The sequence below is a fragment of the Perognathus longimembris genome, chromosome 28 (assembly GCF_023159225.1).
Source record: "Perognathus longimembris pacificus isolate PPM17 chromosome 28, ASM2315922v1, whole genome shotgun sequence".
NCBI classification, from domain to species: Eukaryota; Metazoa; Chordata; class Mammalia; order Rodentia; family Heteromyidae; genus Perognathus; species Perognathus longimembris.
Genome location: NC_063188.1, coordinates 21204405 through 21228065, shown reverse-complemented (window position 1 = coordinate 21228065; position 23661 = coordinate 21204405). Strand labels below are relative to the sequence as shown.

The 23661-nt window shown below is 36.0% G+C and overlaps 1 protein-coding gene across 6 annotated transcripts in view; it reads right to left on the bottom strand.

Moving 5' to 3' along the window:
- Positions 1–23661, bottom strand: part of Tenm1 (teneurin transmembrane protein 1) — a 786931-nt gene that overhangs the window by 82756 nt on the left and 680514 nt on the right. For all 6 annotated transcript variants that reach the window (XM_048335936.1, XM_048335935.1, XM_048335937.1 and 3 more), the window contains one exon: positions 10516–10748. In XM_048335936.1, coding sequence (XP_048191893.1) covers positions 10516–10748 — 233 coding nt within the window. The remainder of the gene's footprint in view (positions 1–10515; positions 10749–23661) is intronic.

The window sequence follows — 23661 nt, the reverse complement described above, 5'->3', positions numbered from 1 at the left end:
ACTTTCAAACGACTATACAAATTTAAAAGAGGAAAATATTTAGTTTATAGAACTCAAAAAAGAATATGTTACTGAAATAGACAAATCTCCACCTCCTTTCCCCTACACAATTTTGCATTATCCTGAATTTAGTAGTACATTGTTCTTATGCATGTTTTTATAGATATGTATATATCCACAAATAATATATAATATTGTTTTGTGCTTTAAAAAATGTGTAGATGGGTTTGAGAACAGATACGTGGTAGTATGTGTGTTTAGTTTGCATGAGGCCCTGGGTTTGATTCCCCAGTATGACAAAATATCATCCATTGCATATGAAATAGAGGGCAGCGATGGATGCATAGCAACATGAATACACTTAATACTCTAGAACTATATCTAGAATAGTTAAAAGGGTAAATATTATATATTTTACCGTAACAAAATATGTAAATATACCATATCTTGTGAATCCCTTTGTCACTAGTCTCTTGGATTCATGTAACTTTGTTTTTTGCATATAGGTCTAGCTCATTCACTAATTCACTATGATTTCTCTATTCCTGTTTTCCTTAGTATAACAGTATAAGTCTACCTGGTTCTGATTGGCAGTGACAGAAGTAGAACATGTGGATTTCTACCTAGGAAAGATAGCCTGAGGGCTGAAGGGCATCGTTGAAAGACCATGATGGAGAGAAGGTATTTCCAACATCATCCGTTTGACCAGTTTGAGGCTTATATTTGTCCACCTCAGATAACTTGTAAAATTTGGCTTCTGCTTGATTAAAAAAAAACACAGCAGGTATATTGCTTAGGTGCATATAACCTGTCACTAGTGATGTTGGTATAAGTGCCCTGTGTGTTGTTATCTATAGTCATTGGGCAGAAGTGGCCCCCAAATGCAATCACTTGTTCAATTACAAAATAAAGTAGACCTTGATTCCATTTCCAGCTGTATTAGCTGATGTTGATGTTAAATTTATGGATTTCCAAAGATATCTTGGCTTGCTGTATGTTGTTGGAATTTTCCTTTCTATATCTGTTCAATTTATCCTGTATTTCTAGAGCATGAATGAATTTAAAAACATCCAATGACTCCTCTTTTTTGAATATTTTATCACTTAGCATCATCTTATGTGTTCATATGTGCATAGCCATTGAGCTATTGTGATCTTCTGCTAGGAGTGTCCTGGACATGTACTAATTATTACCAATGAGGGAAACCATAGAGTATACGTTTCTTTGAGTCTGGCTCACTTATGATTTTACCATGTGAAATTATGCCATTTTCTTTTGTCTTTCTTCCTCAGGGTTTTACCCTTGATGTCACTGTTGCTAATTTTGGTACCCTGGGTATTGTATATACATAGGTTTATTGGAACTAGGGAAGGGAAGGGGAACATCAAAATGGGGAGACAAAGGATAAAAGATGAACCAATGCAACAGCAATACTTACAAAACTATATGCTGTACAACTCATGGGGGGGAGGGAAATGGGGAAGGAGGGAGAAAACTGAAGGAGGAGATAAGTTGGATAAGAAACATACTCACTGCCTTATGTACAAAACTGTAACCCCTCTGTTCATCACTTTGACAATGAATAAATTAAAAATAAAGTGAATATTCTAGATTTCTTGTGATGTCAAGGTATTTTAGATTTTAGGTATTTCATCTAGAAATCAGCAAAGCATGCTAGACTCACCAGGAAATGACTTTCCAATTTCTTTGATTTTTAAAATAGTTTACTTCAAGCATTTGTTAAACTTGAAATTACTGAGCCATCTTGTACTGATGGTGGAACAATGCAGTCCACGATAAAAGTTTGCACTCTAATATGCTTTAATATTTAAGAGCCCTAAAAATAAATATTTTGCATTGAAAGAAATTTCCTAATTAACTTGTGAAGAATTTGTACATTAAGACATCTTACCCTGCTGGAGAAGACTGATAAAGCAAAAGTACTACCTTCTGTGGAAGAGAAACTGTATTTAGAAGGAACTTGCTATTCTCATAAAACTTTTAATAAGAAGAAGTGAATCAAATTCCGTAATTACCATTTTATGGTTGGTAAAAGGGCAAATTACATGCCATCCATTTCTAAACTTCTAAATGTCTCTGGTGCTTTTAATTAAAGCTGCCATCTAGAAACTACTAAAGCAATTTTACGCAATTAGTTATTTATAGGTTACCATAATACACCACTCAAAATATGATTTAAGTGATTTGTAGCCTGTTAGCTCGTGAGCTCGGTCATTTTTTTGGCCAGGGACTCCTCTTTTTAATCAGCTTAGATGATTCTTAAGTGGATAGATAAGAAAGGTATAACATTGAGGAACTATAACAAGGAAGTAAAATTATTTTGGCCAGTAATCTTAAACTTAAAAAGAATCATAATTCTAGGTTGTCAGTCTTTAGATGTAGTGGTTCATGTTTCATTTTAGACAATACTGTGGAAGTAAACATCAACTAACATTTTCAAAGTATCATCAAGTTCTATACTCTTGAAGTCAACCACGCGTGGAATGAAAATATTAGAAATTGCATTTGTATTGCGCATACACACACTTTTTTTCTTGTCCCAATCCCCTAAATAATACAGCAGAATAACCATTTATTTAGCTTTTTCATTGTAGTAGACATGATTTTATGGATACAGTAGAGCTTGCATAGCAGATGCAAATACTATACAATTTTATATAAAAGGCTTGAGTATCCCCAAGTGCATACCAAAGGATGATTAAAAAAATTCATTGTCATTTCCTTTCCCCACTTTCCTGTTATTCAATCAGATATCTAGCATACATTTCTCCATGTAACTTTGAGAATATCCTAGCTAAGCTTTCCCTACTCAGGTGATCTTATCTATCCAAACATATCCATCCCATGCTCCTTGCCCTCAAGGACCCATAAAGCGTTTTAATGAGGAATTAATGTGCTGCTCACCAAGGCAATTTCCTGTACTGAACACACATCTGAAAAAATTCCTACAGAATGAATTTAAGCATAAAATCATAGGCTGTAAAGAGAATTATTTTGCTTAGGTGGATCTAGGGCCTCTCCAGAACTCCACATTTGTAAAGAACCAGTACTAGAATTACTGCACTGTCCTGAAGGTCAAGGGGAATAAGTTAGTCCAACTACATTCCATATCTGAATCTCACCTGACTTTGATTCTTGCTTCTTTGGAGGCACCATTTCTAATAGAACATGAAGCTTAATTCCTTGCAAAGTAAGTTCTCTCATGTGTAAGTGACTTGTAATAATTATTACTACTAAAAACAAAAGGGTAAGACAAATCATAAGGGTGGATATGTTTACTGTGCACATAACATGATGGGTGTTGCTCTAGGCACATTATATTCATTTTAAAACAACTCCCTTGAGGGCACACAATTTATAGTTTTCTTATTTTACAGATAAGGAACTTGAAGCTCAGGGAAGTTGCAGGACTTGGACAAGATCAAATGTTTAATGAGTGAAGGATCTGGGATTTGTATCCAGTTCAGTTTAAGATTATCTATCATTGTATTTGGCCTGTAAAATATTAATGTTTGATAGAATCTGATGCGTGCATGAAAGTTAAGTAAATGTGAAGAAAATCCATTTAATAAAGCATCTGTGGCCATATAAAACTTGAATCAATTTAACTGAGGTTTGTTGAACTACTGATGCTACCTACACCAAATAGGCAATTAGCCAGGTGTAAATGTCTTCTTGTTTGCCTTCTCTCATCAATGCCTTATGGCTTTAGGGATGAAACAAAAGGTGGAAAGGTTCTTAAATTCCCCACAGCTGACATAATCTAAGGTTAAAACCTTTGCCCAACATAAGCAAATGTAGTAGACAAGCAGTGTAGAAACAGGTTAAAATCTCATTCTGGCTGCATAATAGATTCTAAGTATTCTCTCTTATAACAACAGTCAGTTGGGAAATCAATTATTTAGTTTAAGAAACAAATCCCCATAAGCGAAAATAGCACAGGATCATTGAGGGATTTTTCCTCATGTTTTCAAACATATTTTTTTTTAAATCAAGATACCTCTGAATTAAAACAAGAACATTAATGGAAAATTCACATGGAAAATGCCTTGAAATCCATCTAGGAATTTGATTAAAAAACAGACTTTACTAAGCAATTGTCTACTTGCCAAAATATCTGATTTTACTCCATCTTCAGCAGAAAAGATCCAATTCTACATGAATACTAATGTTATCATATGGAGAACCATGGACCTTTTAGGTCCTTCAGCCTACATATTTATTCTTCCACCCACATATAATTTCAGGACCATTTCTTCATTGTTCCCCTCCAATTCAAGGCCTACATCTTTTCCATTTCCCTTTGATTTTATTTCATCACTTATTCCCTGCATTTCATCTTTACATTCACTGTAAGCTACTTTTCCCCTACAGAAAAAGCCTCACTGAGCTCCTCAATCTCTTGGTACTATTCACTATACCTCTCACAGGGAAGATTCTCAGAAGCATGATCTTCACTAGTAATAGGTGTTCTCTCACTTCTTGTGGGCTCATCGAATGAGTTAAATTCAGCCTCCAACTGTACTACCACTTAAACGACCATTTGTATGGTCACTAGTGAACTCTTGACTGCCTAACACAAGGATATTGGAAACTGTTTTCCACACCTCCCTCATAAGAGCTACCCTTGGCTACCTGGATACCATGATTTGTTGGTTCGCCTTTGCTTTCTGTCAATGTTTCTTTTCAATCTCTTTCATTAGATCCCTGTTCATTGCCTACCTTATAAACATTACTACTTCCAATAGTTTCTTTGATTTGCTACAGGGCATTTACTATGTTGTCATCACAAGTATCCAAAATGTATGTCAGATTATGTTGTTATTGTCCTGACTTAACTCTTTTGCTTAACTTTCTACTTCTGCTTCAGCATTTCCTATTACCTTCAATTTTTTTTGTTGCTTGTAGGGCTTGAATTTAGGGACTGGGCACTGTCTCTGAGCCTCTTTGTGCTCAAGGCTAGAGCTCTACAACTTGAGCCACAGTGCCACTTCCAATTTTTTTGAGTGATTAATCGGAGGTAAGAGTCTCATGGAGACTCTTTTGCCTGGGCTGGCTTCGAACCTCAGTCCTCAGATTTCAGCCTCCTGAGTAGCTAGGATTACCATTCATTTCATGAATATTGTTGCTTACCTGTAATTTTGTTGAAGGCTGTTCTTACTGACCATACAAATAGCTATGTCACCAGGACAAATTATATACCAAAGGAATTTAGGAAAAAACATTACTGCTTCCATCACACTGAAGAACCTAAAAAGCATTCTCATTGCTGTTTCTGTACTATACACACCACTGACTTCAACAAAAAGTCGCTGATTATAGTCTTAGCATCTTTCCATTATCCATAAATATAGCTTTTAAGAACAGCATGCAGATAGATGCTAGGGAAGGAGTAGAGCTTCAGGGTGTGCTATCATTTCATCCAGGAAGGGACAAAAACTGATTACTTGAATCTAGACTTTATTATACTCAGATTTCATAATTACCAATAGAATTAAAGTGAATCCTGTATGGTTAGTGTCATCAATATGCTAAAACTACTTTTCAGGATATAATGATAATTTCTTTCTTGTAGAACTATTCATTTATGTGGATATTGCATAAGTCCTGCTGACTTCTGAGGTCAGTTTGCTTCAAGACATACATGGAAACAGATACCAAATCCTTGGTGAGGTCCCAAGAAAACCAAATTAGGTCATTGATTAATTCATCCTGTCCTATCACTCTGTCACCCTTTGTAGCTACTTAAAAAAAATAAATGCATTCGGCTTGTCAGAAATTTTATTTTATATTCCCACCTAGTACCATTTCACATTCTGCTTAAGTACTTGGTCATCTATTACATGACTCATTAGTTTGAGTTCTCTGTAGAATTAAAGAAAGTTGCAGTAAAAATAATAAATGGAACCTAAGTTTCAACTACATCATCCATGCATGTTTTAAAAGCATCTTTCAAAGTCAGTTCGAACTCATATACAATGCCAGGGATTAACACTCCATCAACCTCTTTGCTAAACTTTTTTCCTTGCCCCATTATGTTGAAGTATTGATGAGTAAAATGGCAAATGTTTCTCTTTATTGGGATTCAAATCAAAGCGTATAAAACTGGGGAAGATAAAGACCTCTTCCCAAGAGGAGTACCCAGAGGCTATCATGTGAAATTCTATTTGAGACGCTTCCATTTTTCCTTCAAACAAAATTTGTAGTTTTTATTGTAGTCAAGAAGTTTAATAAAATGAAGGTTTCCTGCCTTGGTCCCTTAAGGAAAATTTTGTGAAGTTCCTAATTGCAGATCCTTCCAAAGGGAAGTGATAAGGTTTCCTGGAGATTTATCTGAATAATTACACTTACTGACTCTGTGAAAGGGATGTACAGTACTATTGGTATGCTCTTAGGTCAGAAAAATCAGAGAAATGGTTTTAATAGAAAAAGGAAATTAAGCTAATTGTTATTTACCCTATAAATAAAACTATTTTGTTCCTACTGAATAGAATTTTTTCCTATATGTCCATCATTCTTAGAGAGTATGAATTTTAGCAGAAAGGCACATAGTGTGGGAGAGTGGAGGCTTTATATTGTTCCACCATATTTTGTAGCACTGAGGATTGAACTCAGAGCCTTGAACCTGTTAAGCAGATGCTCTATCACTTGAGACATGCCTCCAGCTCCTCATCATGGGGCTTTTGGAGTCAGGCTGTGTCTGGGGATATTTTTATCTATTTGACAATGGTCTATCCAGTAGGAATTTTACTATAGTAAAAATGTATGCATTGTTGTGAAGATTAAGGATACTTAGTAGAAAACATCTAGCATAGTGCATTAGACACTCATTAAGTTATGGCTATAATATTATTATTGCTCATTCTGAGCCTTTCAGTGTCCAGATAAGAAAACTCAAGGACTAGTGTTAAAATGCCTGATGTCACAAAACCAGTCAATGGAATGATTTCCTGAACACAAACTTTAGTGCTGAGGAGAAGAAAACCATAGCAGGATTCTGTGACTTGTGCAGTCATTCAAAGAGACATTATTACATGGGTTGAACAAGAAAGACTAGGCTTCCTATCCTTGTATTCACCATAATTTGCCATCATTTCTTTCTTTCTTTGCCAGTCCTGGGGCTTGCACTCAGGGCCTGAGCACTGTCCCTGGCTACTTTTTGCTCAAGGCTAGCACTCTACCACTTGAGCCACAGCACCACTTCCAGCTTTTTCTGTTAATGTGGTGCTGAGGAATTGAACTTAGGGCTTCAAGTGTGTGAGGCAAGCACTCTACCACGAGGCCATATTCCCAGCCTAATTTGTCACCATTTCTTAAACTAAAACCAAAATCAAATCCCCATGGTTCTTGACTATGTTTCAACCTTTTGCTCACATGATTTTAATATGATTTAGTAATTTACTCTGACTCTAAGATGAGTGACTTGAAAAGGAAATTTTATTTCATACTATTTTTAGAATAGATTTGGAAAGTAAATTAATTGGCTTTTAGCTTAACATTTACTTGACTTACCTTGCATAATTAAGAATTTGTTGAAGTGTCTTCCTATAATTGCAATATTTTTCTTGTTAAAGTCTGAGAGCAAGCTATCTTCCCTAACCTAGGGTTTGTACTTTCTAAATCTACATTTACATTTTCTTCAGCTCTCCAGCTTTGCTTTATGAGATTCTAGGTAGAAAAATCAAATTACTCATTAAAGAAATCTATTAAACTTTTGCTGTCTTCTAAGGGTCAGAAAGAATGACCTGCTGTGCATGGTATTTGTGTGGCAAAAATAAACAAACTAGGCTTTTTTGATAGGCAAAAAACCTTCAGGAGAACCTGAAAATTAGCAATTAGCAATATGCAACTCTCTCTACACCGTGCTTTAATAACGTTTTGCGTACTTTCTCCTTTTACGGATGTCTATTGACATTGCTCTGCAGCATTCCATATCACTTATGATTCTGTGATAAGAATGAGTGCTGTCTATATTGAGCATGGGGACAGGTGCTGTAGTTGAGCAGGTGTCTTCTGACCAGTGTTTTCAGAATGACTGTTATCTGGGGACAGGTTCTGTGATCTCACTGATTTCAGAGTGTAAGAAAGGTCTTCAAAAATTGTTAACATGGCTGAAAGAGATGTGGTGGATACCTGGTATAATCCACACATCTTCTTCCCTTAAGGAATCCAATTCAGTCATTGGGTCAGGGAAGAGGTTGACAATATCAGCTACAGGATTATTATGTGAACGCTGTCCAGAATGAACATGTAGCCTGAACATGTTCTTAGGACTCTTGCTGCTTTGGATGAATAAAGGATAGCTGATTAGGGGAAAGACCAGTTCTGGGTAGAAATATGAATAAATGAAGTCAGAGGAAAATACACTACTAGTTGTAATGAGAAGAAAAACTTGCTTAAAACTAGCTTTGACAGATACATAAATTTTGACACTATCATTACTGCTGCTTCAAGAGTTCATGTAAATCCTGTTCATCAGAACTCTATTATTACTACTATTGAAGCAAAAATAAAATTTAAAAACTCCTAAAACAAAAAGAAACCTAGCTGTACTAAACTAATGATTTGCTTTATTTGGAAAAATTGAGATATTTGTTCTCTTTGTGCCAGGTTGAATGTGGTAGGTGACATGAGTGGATTTCATACTCTCAGCATCTCAGAAGGATGTCAATTTCAGACATAATACAGCTTGATTCCTACTTATTTCATATGTAGAATTCCTTATAACAACCACAAGAGATTTTAAACTTGTATAAAAGGTCCAACTCAGCCTAATGTATTTTCTTGAAAAATGAATTGACTATATGTTACACCTGAGCTATTCTCATTGAATATTTATTTTTATGCCTACTATGTATAAGGAGTGAGAGCTGGCAGACAGAAAAGGAAACACTTTGTCATAATACTTAGGAGAGTTATATTACTTTAGAGGGCGAGGTCACTCCATTTAAGCATTTGTGAAACTCCATTTTAGAATATCTGGCATAAACAAGAATTACTTAATTGAACATTTACAACAAAATTCCTATAGTACATAATTTACAAAATAAACACATACGGTGCTAAAAGTTGGTGGGGAGGTTGGGAATTTTAGAAAGTATTAAAGTTTCATCTCAAGAAATTTTGTTTTTAGGGAAAGATCTATTCATGAAAGAACCAGAAAGCAGAAAAAGGCAAAATACAACCAAGTACTAATTGGGTAGTGTAGATATTGTTAACAAAATTCAGATTTAATGGTCTGGAGGTAACCAGAAGGGCTTTATGAAAAACAAAGGACTTAAAGAAATATAGCAACATAATCCCAATATGGCAAGTGTCAAATGGCTGAAGAGTAACCACTTAGTATTTGAAATAAAGCATACCTATCTAGCAAATTAAGTACATTGACCTCATATTTTTGGCATGGAAAGATATTCATAAAAGCAGGTTATAGAATAGCATTGTGTAATACTCTACTCAGTGAATTAAAATGTGATTTGCAAGAAAAAAGGGAAAATACTAAAAACGTTAATGGTGGTTCTCTATATGTGGTAAGATTATGGTGATTTTAATTAAAAACTTTCATTGTTTTCTTAATTATTTGTAACAAATATATGTTATTTGTGCAACACTGTAAAATACATTGCTTCCTAAAACTCAGTAAAATGAATTCTTTATAAAACTCACTAAAACAAACATACATACAGATCTTAGAGAAAGAACACAGAAAAGCAATTAAATAAGCAGATATGGTAGGTGGTATATGCTTGCAGTCAACATTGGCTATCCATCGGCTTAGTGCACTAAGATGGGCAAATGATCCAAGTGAAATCATGAAGTTAATTGTGAGCTGTAAATTTGTTTACTAAATTCCAGGCAATTGAGTTGAAAGTTAGTTCTTGAAGCTTAAAAAGTAAATTTTAAACAAATAAAACTAAGGGGAAGTTTCCATAAAAGACAAAACCAAAGTAAATTGTTATGTTAGGCTTCATAAAAGTTGAAAATATAAGTAGCTTCAATAGTGATTTAGATAAATTAATGGGAAAAGGCTCTTTGCAAGTTGTTAAGCAACTGTGCTATTCAACATTATTCAGTATATTCAATGAAGTTAGAAAGATAGGACAGATCTGATCTGAACTAAAGCAGGGGGCCTTTAAAGCACTTTGCTAGACACAGATAGCCCTTTAAGTCCAGAAAATCCTTTGCTGGTTTGTATAGATCATCCACAACATAGCCTCTGACAATGGTCAAGTAGCCACAAAATATTTTAAGGGCTCTGGGAAATAGTTATTCATCAATTAGAAAGGACACAGTTCAATCATTTAATAATTATTACAGTTATTTTAATGTATGTTGGCTAAAACTTCATCCTGGATGTGCTTATCTGCTGGGATAGACAAAAGAATGTGTTTGTCAGAGGCAGACTATTGAGATGGATCGATGGGTGGCCACAGCATTAGTATTCTGTGAAGTTAAATGAAATATTTAGTTGAATAAAGATTTTTTTTTTTTTACCTCGAGGGCTGTTCAATGAAGCTTCTGATGCTCGTCCACCATCTCCACAGTGACTCTGGTCAAATGGAAGGCACTGATCACCTGTTCCTGCCACCACTTCAAAATTCTTGGACAGATCTTTTGTTTCCATGAGAGATTTCAACTTGTAGACTTTTCTAGTATTGGTGTCTGACAGGTAGAGTGATTCAGACACAGGGTCCATTGCCAGATAGTATTTGTGAGCAGGACTTGTGCTAAGGGAGAGAAAAGAAAAGTTAGTCAAAGCAGTTTGTTTAATATGTACCCCCCTGGGCTCTTTTTACAAATGGAAAAATCGTTTAATAGATGAAAGAATCTGTGTATCTTTTGGTTTTATGTACCAAAGGGACAGGCGATTCTTTGTTTTTCTATTAATGGAATACACATGAAAAGAAATCCAATGTGGACTGCTAACCTTTAATGATGCTGACATTTTAATACTGTCCATCTGAGAATAGAAAGAGAAGATAGAAAGATTCCAGAATTGTGTGTGTGTGTGTGTGTGTGTGTGTGTGCGTGTGTGTGTGCATATGCCTGTGTGCGCATGTGTGCTCTTGTCCTGGGGCATGAACTCAAGGCCTAGATGCTGTCCTTGATATTTTTTGCTCAAGGCTAGCACTCTACTAAACTCACAGTTCCACTTCTGGCTTTTTGCTGGTTAATGGGAGATAAAGAGTCTCACAGAGTTTCCTGCCCAGGCTGACTTCATGCTGTGATTCTCAAATCTCATCCTCCTGATCAGCTAGGATTACAAATATGAGCCACCTTGGCTTTTCTCATACTTCTTATAACCTGTTATCCTATTATCAACAGGTTAACTGTCCAGATGTTTCACTGTCACTCAAACTTGACAAATCCAATGCAGAAGTCATTTTCTTTCCTACCTTCTCCAATCGACTTCTCTTTTGGGGATGTTGCAATCATGGTAAGCTCCCATTGCCAAATAAAAGGAATACCCAAAGTTAGAATAGTGTTGTTGTAGGAGGCCTGAACTGGACAGTTACACTGTTCAACTTTTCCTTTTTTTTTTTTTGGCCAGTCCTGGGCCTTGAACTCTGGGCCTGAGCACTGTCCCTGGCTTCTTTTTGCTCAAGGCTAGCACTCTGCCACTTGAGTCACAGTGCCACTTCTGGCCGTTTTCTATATATGTGGTGCTGAGGAATCGAACCCAGGGCTACATGTATATGAGGCAAGTACTCTTGCCACTAGACCATATTCCCAGCCCAAACTTTTCCTTTTCAAGCTTCTATTTTTTTAGCTGACTGCCATGTCTTAAATTCATTTTTATTTCTTTCAGTACACTATATAATTGACCATACTTTAATTTAAAACATTTATAACCATGATCACATGATTTTACAATCATATAGCTAGATATATATCCTAAAGGAAACAATAAAGTTACATTGAAAGGATCTTTACATGCTTGAAACTATTTAGCTGTTCACATAGGATTTCAAGTTAGTTTAGTCATATTTGTACTTGAACTTATTCATTGTTTTGATCTCTGAACATTTCTATTTTTTTGAACATTTCCTTTTCTGATATTTGTACTAACTTCGGTTTGGGGGATATTTCATTCCAATCTAACTTAATGTACTTTCATTCTAACTCCAAATCTGGAGGTCATTCTTGATTTATCATTTATTTTTCTACATGCATTTTTCTGTGAACTAACTTTCATAATCACTCTCTTATTCCACCCCTTCTGCCATTATATTAGCTTTCATAATCTCTGGCCCCGAATATATTCTGTAGTGTAGGAAGCAGAAAGTGTTTTAAAATCTTAAATCTACGTTTCCAAGTTGTTCTCATCTTTAAAATCTTTGTAATGTTCTTTGTGGTAGTAGATAAGCTTTTCTTCACTTACTTCATTTTCGTATTCATTATAAGGCTTTTCTTAGACACCATCTCCTTAATGAAGCCTTCCCTAAGTCTTTACTTTGGGCTATTTGTATTTTCTGTAAGGGGATTAGTTATTACCTTAAAATATTGATTTATGTGTCAGTGTCCCTCCCCCCTATAAGCCATGAGAAGTTGGAGGACAGTTACATTTTCTTTCCAACTCCAATTTGCTCAATGCTCAGAACTCTGCCTAGTCCCCAAATGTTTAAGCCAAAATCTAGAAGTCATTCTTTTCCAACTTTTCTCCTGCACTTCTCACATCTAGTGAAACACAGTGTCTTTTTAAATTTTACCTTCTGAATTTATTCTCCAGTTTTCTCACTTATCTTTACCTCTGTTGTCATTAGTTCAAGATCCCATCATATCTCACCTGAATTCCATAGTTGGTACTTTTTCTGCATTATGCTTTCTATTTTTATTAATTCATTATACAACATTTAATAAGTGCCTACAATGTGCTCAAGAACTGTGTTATGATCTGGGGAACTACGTGTTTGTAAGATATGAGTTTTCTTGAAAATCAAAGACAGAGAAATAAACAGGATATGAATATTATAAGTTAAATTGTTATGACAGAAGACTTAGAGAGGGTTGGAAATAAGTAGAGTGGAAAGACTAGTGACCTAGTAACACAACATTCTAGTAGTACTGTTTTCAAAATTTAAGCAAAACTGATTCTTTAGTCAGATTTCTGTAGTTTTTTTTTAACCTAATGTCTTTTTTTCTAGTGCAACAGCTTATCCAGGATACTAACTATATTTAGTTATGACATCTTATACTCTCCTGGGGCTGTGATATTTATTCAGATTTTTCTTGTTTTTGATGATGTTAACAGCTTTGATGAGTGCTGGCCAGGTACTTTATAGGATGCTTCTGTTCTGAAAAGTATCTATAATGGTTGGGAATGTGACTTAGTGTTAAGAGTGCTTGCCTAGCATGCACAAAGTCCTAGGTTCAATTCCTCAGCACCACATACACAAAGCTGGAAGTGACGCTGTGGATCAAGTGGTAGAGTGCTAGCCTTGAGAAAAAATAAGCCAGGGACAGTGATATTTTTTCATAATTAGAAGTTGTGGGCTTCTGAGGGAAGACCACAGTGATAAAGTGCCATTTTAATCGAATCATATCGGAGGTACAAAACATGGCTTTTACTGGTTGGGGTTGATTTCTTAGCTGAGTCAGCTTTTCTCCACTGTAAAGTTTTTCTTTCTCTCCTACTTTTCATATTTTCTCTTTTAGAGGGAAGTAACATTATGTAGCTAACACATGAGGCATAAGGAGTTACATTCCACCTCCTTGGGGATGGAGAAGCTAAGTAAAATATTTTGAATTCTTTTGAATAAGAGCACTATCGTTTTTTACTTATTTATGAATTTGACTATATATCATGGATGATCATTTAATACTTTATATTGTTGTTGAATTTTCAACATTGAGAGCTCTTTGTTGGCTTATTTACTCCATTCTCATATCTGTGTGTGTGTGTGTGTGTGTGTGTGTGTACATGTGTGTTGTGTGTGTGAGAGAGATAGTAAATTCAGCCATTTCATCAGGGACCTTTTGTCAAGAATGGTCTTAGAAGCTGTTGTAGGGAGTACAGCTGACTCCATCTTGATTAGAGAAATATGGTAGGAAATGTTGGGGGGAGTAGATTAGGTCAACCTGATCCCAAATCTCTGCTTCTGTAAATGGCTTGCTTAACTTGTTTTTTGCTGGCTCTAATCCCTGCGTCAACCTCCTACATCTGTGCTATGCTTTTACCATTATAAACCCCAACTTGAGGACTGCTCGGGGTCACAGTGGCAGCTGAGTGGTGGACACCTTGGGAAGGACGGGGAATTCCCTCCCTCGAACCCTGTAACATTTCTAACCCCGTAACAGAAGCCAAGTTTCAGGAGCTTGGTTGTAAGCACTGACTTTTTGACATTGCCCTTCCCCCTCTCTAAATAGTCTGTGATTTCCTTGCAAGCAGCAAACCATGTTTCTCTATATCCTTGGTGCCAGGTTTCTGAAAGGATCAGTGTTCCCTTAGTACTGAATTGTAGGACACAAAACTGAGATGGAAAAGAGGTCAGGACTTTTCTACTTAGCCAAGCAAAATGGAGGAGAGTGTATCATCAGAAGAAAGAGAGCTTTTAAGGACCAGGAAGTTCTAACTGTATTTGTACTGTAGACATTTTGATGTATGTTAATAGTAATCAGGCTGACAAAAGCTAATTTAAGACTCAAGTTTTTATTGGAAACAAAAGCAGGTCCAATTGTAATATTTGATGTTTTTACTACTTACCTTCGTCAAGTAAGATAGATTCCAGGGACATCTTCAACCCTGGAACCATCATGACAGGTGCTGTAAATAAACTGAAAAGGGCCCCAACAGACTCCAGAATTGTCTTGGCAGTTTTACCAGATAAAGACATCTCTGTGGCAAAGACTTTTTACATAGGAGTGAGGGAAGGCTTTATATACTTTAATTTTTATCTTCCAAATAAAGTTCTCCAATATGTTTAGATCTTCCTAGAATAAAGATGGGGTCGCAATCTTTCCCCCAAACAAATTTCAATACTTTGGTAGCCATTTTGTGGAGTTGCAACTGAACTAAATTAATCATGCTTTGTTTAGGAAGAGTCCATAGGCTATTTTTCCAAGAGAAATGTTATTCACACAAAAGTGCTTTGGAATGCATTACATTCATTCATTATTGAGTATCCTCAATGTGCCTGTGAGGGAAGTTAAAATTAGCATCCTCATCAAATCTCATCTAGGGAAACCCAAAACCGTAGGGGGTTACCCCTGCCTTGCTAACATACTATTTTTTTTTAACCATTAGTAAGATTAGGCTGGATCATATGTGATTGTGTATGAAAAAAACCTCAGAGTTCTGAAGGTGGAAAAAAAATCAGTGTTCTTTGAGCCTTTTATCTAACTGAATAACATGTTCTGTTTTGCTCAGGGAGGATATTCTCAAATCTATATACTATGTTTCTGAAAATGGAATGCCCAACATTCCAAATGCAAATCTGATTAGTGGTATTTTCTTGACAGTCAGCAGTCAGGAACATCCTTAGGTGGATGGATGTGTAATGTCTTGTTATTTCCTGTCATTTCCCAAGTTCACTTCAGCTCTTTTGAGACCAATTTATTTGTACTTTCCAAAAAACAAAACAAAACAAAAAACAAACCATGCTACAGCTAAGAAAGAAATATCCTTGGACTATATTGTGATTTACTTTAATCCTTTAAATCCTCATGCTATTGCAATTTGAGATGTGTAAAGATTTCTTTTTAACATAAGTTTGAGACTTACTGTTACTTTTTCATTAGTTTTATATTCACGTAGTCTTCTGCTTAGAAAAGATCACTCTGTTCATGCTGGTTAAAATCACATAGATTGTTAAATGGGCAATTAAGTAATAGTTAATAAAGTGCAACACCTTACCAGTAAGCCATTTCACAACCAACTTAATTTGTTAAAAAAAAAAACCCAACAAACTAGTTATGCAAGGATGATCTGGTGCACCGGCATTTAGGAAGTGGCATCTCCCAAACAAAATCCAAATTAAAAATCTTGATAATGTCATTTTGATGACAATTGGCATTTGGGAGAGAATTGAGTTTTCTTCCTTGTAATTTAGGAATTTAGAGTAGTTTTGACAAGTGTAATGCATAAACAAATGGAATAGAAAATACTCTTTATAATTAATTTCAGAGCTGTGTGGCATCATTGGGAAATGAGAAATGATGAGCTTAAAAGTTTTTCTTCTATTTGGTGTCAGTGTGAATAAATAGAATCCATGAGGTTACTTGAAAGAAAAGAGTCAGATTAAAGCATATCATCTAATGAAAATATACAATCTTCTGTTAAGGAAAGAAAGTCATCTTAGTCACTGTTTCCTAATTTGACAACTGGATTTTGAATCTAAGGAGATTGCTACATGATCCTCCCTCTCTAGCTATGACTTGAAAATATCAAATCTGTTTAAATTTATGTATTCATTTTGATATCATCTTGGTGAAACTGAATGCGACCTATGGCTTTGCATTCACATGAAGTACTAAACAATTGTCATCTTCCACTTTGTTTACTTATGTATGTTCTGTTCCTCCAGAAAATTCCTACTTAGTTGAGGGGCCCTCTTCTTTTGGAAGACACTTACCCAATCACAATTTCAGATTCACTTTCACACTATTTCTTTAACCTTATTTAAGAAGTACAATTTCCCTGTCAGCATGTTATTCAGGGTGGTCTTGTAGGCAAGAGGAGGGGCACTAGGCAGCTATGCATATAGTTTGCTTACCTATGTCTGGTATCTCTGTTTCTAGGGTGCACAATGTATCCACGAGTAGCAAGTAAAAGCAAACAGACAGTCATCAGTATCATTCAACAAGCCAAATATAAGCAGACACATCAAATGCCTAACTCAGCAGATAGTAGAACGACTCCATAGGGATCATTAGGTATGCAAGCCAAAGTTGACTCAATAGTCCCACACTTCCCCGAAATGTCAAGGTGGGGTGAGCAGTGTTTTGAAGCGAGTTTTTGGAAAGATTTTTCATGGACTATGGGTTTTGTTCATACAGTTTTCTGGAACCTCTCTAGGGTCACTAAGTCAGAATCCTAATCTGCAGGTGGGGCCTGCGAAGCCTATTTTATACAAAACTAGCTTATGATTCTTATGGAGAATGCGAGTTAAGACCCTCTAGGTTAGGTGTTAAAAGAGCAGTCACTGTAAATGACTTTGTAGGCTCCAGCTTGCTGGCCTAACTACTCTTATCAAAGTATAAAACCACTGTGTTTTATTATCTAGTCATATGTTGGACAGGCATCTCAACCCCAAGCCTAAGCCACTTATCTGATGTCTGAGATAAGATAGAGATGTCTATTGTGTTCATTCTTTAACAATATTTAAGCTTCTTAAGAAGATAAAAATACAAAGGTTTTCAGTTAAACCATGATAAAATGTCCCAGGCATCACAACCCCTACATCAAAGCAGGTTTAATAAAACATCATGCACATCAAGTATTAAAGCTTTTTGTCTTCCAGCTATCTATTCTCCAAGGGGGCCACTGGAGGTAGGTGCAGAATTGTCAGCTGAGAAGCAGGAGTAGAATACTCTGGCAGCTCCTGATCTGTGAGCTTCTTGGCACAGTGTATTACTGCCTACGACATTTCAATCTGCAACTTAGTATGAGGCTTTTTCACACAGGGGTTGAAATCTGTGCAGTTCTGATTTTGGGTCAAGTCCGCCTAGAATTAAAAGGCTATAATCATCTATGAATTATTGTGATTTTCATTTTTAAAATCCTTTTACATCTGTCATTTGGAAACATGAAGATAACACAGGTTTTTGTGGAATTAAATGTCTTTGGAACATCAGAAAAAAAGAAAAGACACACAATTATTTAATGAGCAACTATAGGCTAAAAGGGAATCAACTGTTTTGGAAAAAACAAATGTTTATGGGATTTTCCTCGCTGGACACAGGTCAGGTTCCACTGACTTTTCAGTTTTCCTTCTGTCTATCTCAAAAGGGTAGGTTTTCTGTGGGTTGACACAAAGGTCAACCAGTAAGAATGCATAGTTCTGATTAGAAACATGGCCTTAGCATTTGCACCTCTTTCAGTTTATTTCTTCAGTTGTATCTCAGATACTTGCTTATATTTGTGGCTTCTAAATGCTAAGTATATTTGAGGCTCACTGTAATCACTGCAACACAATTGATCCTCTTAAAGAAAATCTAGTTGTGAAAAATACTAGAAATATGTCCTTGATACACAGTTTCATTTACAACAGATTCTCATGGTATAAAACCATTTGTTTGGCTACAAAGGGTTTTGAAATTCTTAGGTGGTGGCAAAGAGTAAGGAGGGGAATAGCTTGATTTTTCTTGCAGCTACTCCTGATCTTGCCAAAAATGTCACTGTGAATTTGGAGAGATGTCCTATATTACACAGAGCAGCTTCTCTCATTAACATCTCAGAGGGAGGAAGTGAAAATGACGGAATTTATTTCCAATGTGTGACCTTGTTCTGTCTCAGAATTACTTTTAGTTAAGGATTTAGGATTGAACTACCACCAAAGTCAGCCTGCTGTCTAGGTAGCAACTGCTACATGCTGAGATGCCAGTGTAGGAGCTCATCACTAGTGCCTAGGCTCATCAGTGGGTATCAATATCTAGCAACTGACTGACTTGAAGCCTGTCATGAGTTAGGAGAAAGGTGTGCAATCACAAATCTTTTTAGAGTAAAAAATGCTCCTAATTATAGGGTCTGTATATTGTTCTTTGATTCTCGCAAGATCCAGATATTGGAAAGGGTCATTACTCTTCCTTTAGCATTTAAAAGAATATTATTGAGGCATGATTTATATGCCATAAAATCCACCCTTTTAAAAATAGAATTTACCAGTTTCCAGTATATTTAGAGAATTGTGCAACCATTACTATCATCCAATTCCAGAACATTTTCATCACTCTATGAAAGAATTTTATGTCTATTTGCTAGTAGCAAATCTCTATTTACCACTCCCTCAGCCCAATTAGATTTTTGGTAGCAAAAGTCTAATTTCTAGGTGTGGAGGTATGGCTTAAGTGGTCGAGTGCCAGCTTTGAGTGAAAAAGTTGAGAGAGAAAGGCCCCGAGTTTAAGCCCCTGTGCAGTAATATACACGAAAAAATTGAATTTCTGTATGGACTTGCTATTCTGAATATTTCACATAGACAGAACCATACATTTTTGTTCTTTTGTGCCTGCCATGTATTCTTTTTCGATTTTTGTGAGGTAAAGGATGATAAGGGGAGTCATGTCTACTATGGAACTGTTGTTTGTTAGCTTGGCATGAAAGGAATCATAACAACCTGCTTGGTGTAAAGCTTTTTTCCCCCCTTAATTTCCTTCTGTGTCACCTCTTAATATTATTGCATTGCAGTTTTTCAGTGCACTTCAATATGAATTTTGGAGCAACTTCTCATATTGATGTAAAGATTTTACATAGTCTCTATCAAACTAATGAGTGTAGTTTCAGAAATATTTGGTATTGAGCAATGCATACCCTTTCCTACTCATCATACCATTGTCTTCTTTCTTTGAACGTCTTGTGCCAACTTTGCTTATCACTGACTTATCCAACTCCAGCATTTGGCTTCTGAATACCTTCCTCTAATGCACTAGCTCTGGTCCTCACTTTTATCACATCTCATTCCTTTACATTGTAGAGCCCATGCTTTCAGATAGCAGTCCTTTTGAAAAGTAATCTGATAAATGAACCCCTGTCAGGGGAATAATGGATGATTTTAGCTTGATGGGTCATTCTAAGATAAGTTCTTATGTTAGAGGCTCTTAAAGAACAAGGTTTTAATTCAAAAGTGCATATTTCTTAGAGTGGACACTCTGAAATCTGTGGAAAACAAGCAATGATGCCTCTTTTTGATGCCAGTACTATGGTTTGGACTCAGTCAGGGTCTCTAGTCCTCACTCTGCTTCCTTGCTCGTGGCTGGTGCTCTACCACTTGAGTCATACCTCTAATCTGGTATTTTGCTGATTATTTGGAGATGGACTCTGATGGACTTTTCTGGTAGGGATGGCTTTAAATGTCAGCCCTCTGAATTTCATCTTCCTGGGTATGTTGGATTATAGGTGTTAGCCCCCAGTGCCCAATTTGATTTTTGAAATAGGACCTCACCGTGTAGAATTTCCTATCCTCTTGCTTCAGCCTCTGAGTGCTGTATTAGAGGTGTATGCCACTATGCTTGGCTCTGCAAGATATTTAGTGGTGAGGTAGAAAGAACTTTTGAGTCCCACTGCTAACCATCTATGTAATCTCTAATGGAAGTAGCCACCAATTTAATCTGTAGTTAGTATTTCTAGCATTTGTAGCTCCAGTGCCCAAGACAAAATGATGGTTCATAATCATTTATAAGGTATTTGCAGGGTTCTCCAAAGCCCAGTGTCCATTTCTTCTTTCAGTAGAGTGCTCTATAAATTCTACTACCCCTCAACATGCCAACTGTCCCTAAATGGGTGCTGTTCAAAGTCTACTCCATAGTCAGTCATGGGAGTCAAGGTCTGAGAACAATGTAAGAACTATAACAAGCCATGGAAAAAGAAACAGTAAAATCTCTTGAGAAATTTTCATGTCACATTGACATTTGTCAAGTTCAAATTACTGAAGGTACCAAGAAGCAGTTACTAATCTCTCATTTTCTTTTTGCTGTAATTTTAAAGGGAAGGACAAAATAAATATCTAGAGAACCACAAAGTCCCAAAAAATAGCGGTGCGGGTTTTGATGAAGAATAAATCACTTGCAGTCATGCTTAATGGGTTTTCTAATAGAATTGTGAAATTAGAAGATGAGAGGGGAGCAAGGGTATATTGCATACTTGAATTCTTGCAAAGAACTTGATATGGTGTCTTCTATTTTTACTTATATAATTATACCTATTAGTTTTAGAAAACTGAAAGGTGGCCCTGAGGCAATGACCAAAGAAAAAAGAAGCAACCATAACTGATGAGAAATAATTGAATGACTTGTGCATATTTGAACTGGAAAAAAAGTCAGGAACCTATGGCAGTTGTAGTCATACTTGTGAAAGTTTGTGAAGCAGAAAAGGAAAGAGACTTCTGTGCTGCTACTGATGTTAGCATCTGCCTCTACTTAGTAGATGCTTCAAGGCAGCAGACTTAAGTTGAATATAAAAAAGAAAAGAAGTTAACAGAGCAGTCCAAAGTTGTAATGGACTTTCTTCGGAGATGTTTAAGTTTCTGGTTATCAAAGGAATCAAACAGTATAGAGACGGTAAATTGCCAGACATGAACTGGACATGGCCTTCTTAAATGAAGTTATGTCTCCCTAGAAAGTTTAAGTCTGGAAATGTTGCACAACTATATAATGCCACAAATTATGTATGAAAAATTCAATGTATACATATAGGCTACTGATCAGGATAGATGCATTTTGATAAGTAAGTGAATCTGATTGGAACTCTATGCATTTATTGGTAAATATGAAAATTAGCATTTGCTAACATAAACTGGTTTGATACTTTTAGCTATAGTCAAAGAGTTAGGGAGCTGTCAATTAGATCAAAATGATCATGTATATTCAATCAGCTTATTTCTATGTGGACTGGATTAGAGAAGGGAGAACTGTTTTTCTCTTTGAACTTAATCTAGCAGGAGATTTTAACTGTGAATCTGTAATTGGGCTTCACTATAGGGACAGGTTGCTGCCAGAGTGTAGGGGTGTCAAGGGAGGTGAAATGTGGCTCCTTAAATCATGAACAATTTTGGGTAATATATTCTTTCCAGGGAGAAGGCTAAGAGCCTTACATGGGTTCTTAAAGAAGTCTAAAACTAACAAAAATGGTTAAGCAATTCTAAAGGTCCAGATCTCAGAACATCAGCTAGGGAAGCGGGCTAAATGAGAGCCAGAGTGTGTGAGTTTATGGGTGTACATGCATTTGAAGCTCTGGCACATGAGAGAAAACCGCGTTGTAGTAGTATTGTAAAATATTTCCATTTGCCAGAAAATAATTTTTCTTACTTTTCAAATAAGGTCTTTCTTGTTTTCCAAGCCCAGCCGGGATTAAGACTCTTGTGTATGCTTCCTGTGTAGCTACAATGACAGGCATGTCTAGGTTTTTATTACTCAAGATTGAGTCTCATGAACATTTTGCCTAGGCTGGCCTGGAACTATCATCATTCTGATCTTTGCCTCCTCAGGCATAGCTACTATACCTGGATTTAATTTTTTATACTGAAAAAGTAATTTGCAAGTAGGGTCCCAATTGTTGTATTTTATGCTTGAAAGGACTTTGTGTTGAAGTTCATGAGGTACTTGGGACTAAGATGCAAATTTGTGAACTGTTCACGATGATCCTTGACCAAGAGAGAATCTCATCAGTGAATGACAATTTCTCTACCTTAGGTAAGTTTATATTTAAATTACAAAAAAGACTAAACTTAGATGGGATTTCCTTATGTTAATATGTTTTGTTTTGCCTATATAGGTAATTTTATTACTTTTCCTTTGAGGAATTAGTACATTTACTTTGGAGGTATTAGCCATGTAAGAATTGGTACATCCCTTATAAGGTTAACTTTCTAAGCAAGGTCTTTTTTTCACAACCAATATCTGCCTGACTGAAAATGCTCAGGTACTGAATGAATTGTTCAGTGCTCTTATCCATCATGCAGATAGACTATACCTAGGGTATTTGGAAACAACATAGTCTATTATGGAAATAATTTCTTAACTCGGGCATGCAACCATTCTTTGGACTTCCTGTTGACTTTCCAGTAAGTAGGTGTCCAAAGAGACATACTATTGGAGATGACAACTCCCTATATAGTGTGACATCATGAGGTACATGAACACTGATTAGGGTAGGGTACTACGAAGTAGTACCTCTCTAGACTTTCTGGATGTGCTTTGTCTTTGTAAAGTCTTAACTTTACAGTCTGGTTTTTATTTGCCAGGGGATTTAACAGCTTTCTTCCCTGTGACAGCGTTTGCAATTATAATTAAGAAATGTATTAAAACTGGAGTGAATTAATGTGAAAAATGGATGAGGGGCTTGGGACTAGATTTCCCCAGTTAGGTGTAAAGGAATAACTTACTATGAGAAAAGGAAGGTAGATTTCAAAGCAAGCATGAAAATCTGAAAGCTTCCAAGGAATGAACTTATAAATTCAAATGTCCATGCTAGTGTGAACATAAATGCTAAATGATAATGACCCAGGCTTCTCATGTATTTTGATTGGACTTGACAGTGTTTTGTACATAGAAGTTGCTCTATCAATATATCTGCTCTCCTAGTCATTATTTTTAAGCTCATGGAGGAGATACCCAGTGCAAAAATTATTTTATGGAAGAGTTAATAGACAGCATCAAAATCTTGTGCAATAAAATAAAAAACATTTAGCTTCACTTCCCCAGACCTGTGTCAGGAATAATGCTGTGATAATCATTTAGAAGGAAGGCTCTACCTATTTACCTAGGGAATCAAAAGAAGGTTTATCCTTAATGAAACAGAAGAGGTTACTTTGTTTTTCCTGAACTTTAGAGGACACATATATGATCTTAGAGAGGCATGGGAAGAAATAAGCTGATTAAGCCATGGTTGATTTTGTTGTCATCTGTATGAAAGTTTGGGATATGTAATATGAAAAGTATGAAGTTCTGACAAAAGTTGTTAAAATTCTTTATGTTCTCAAAAACTATGTA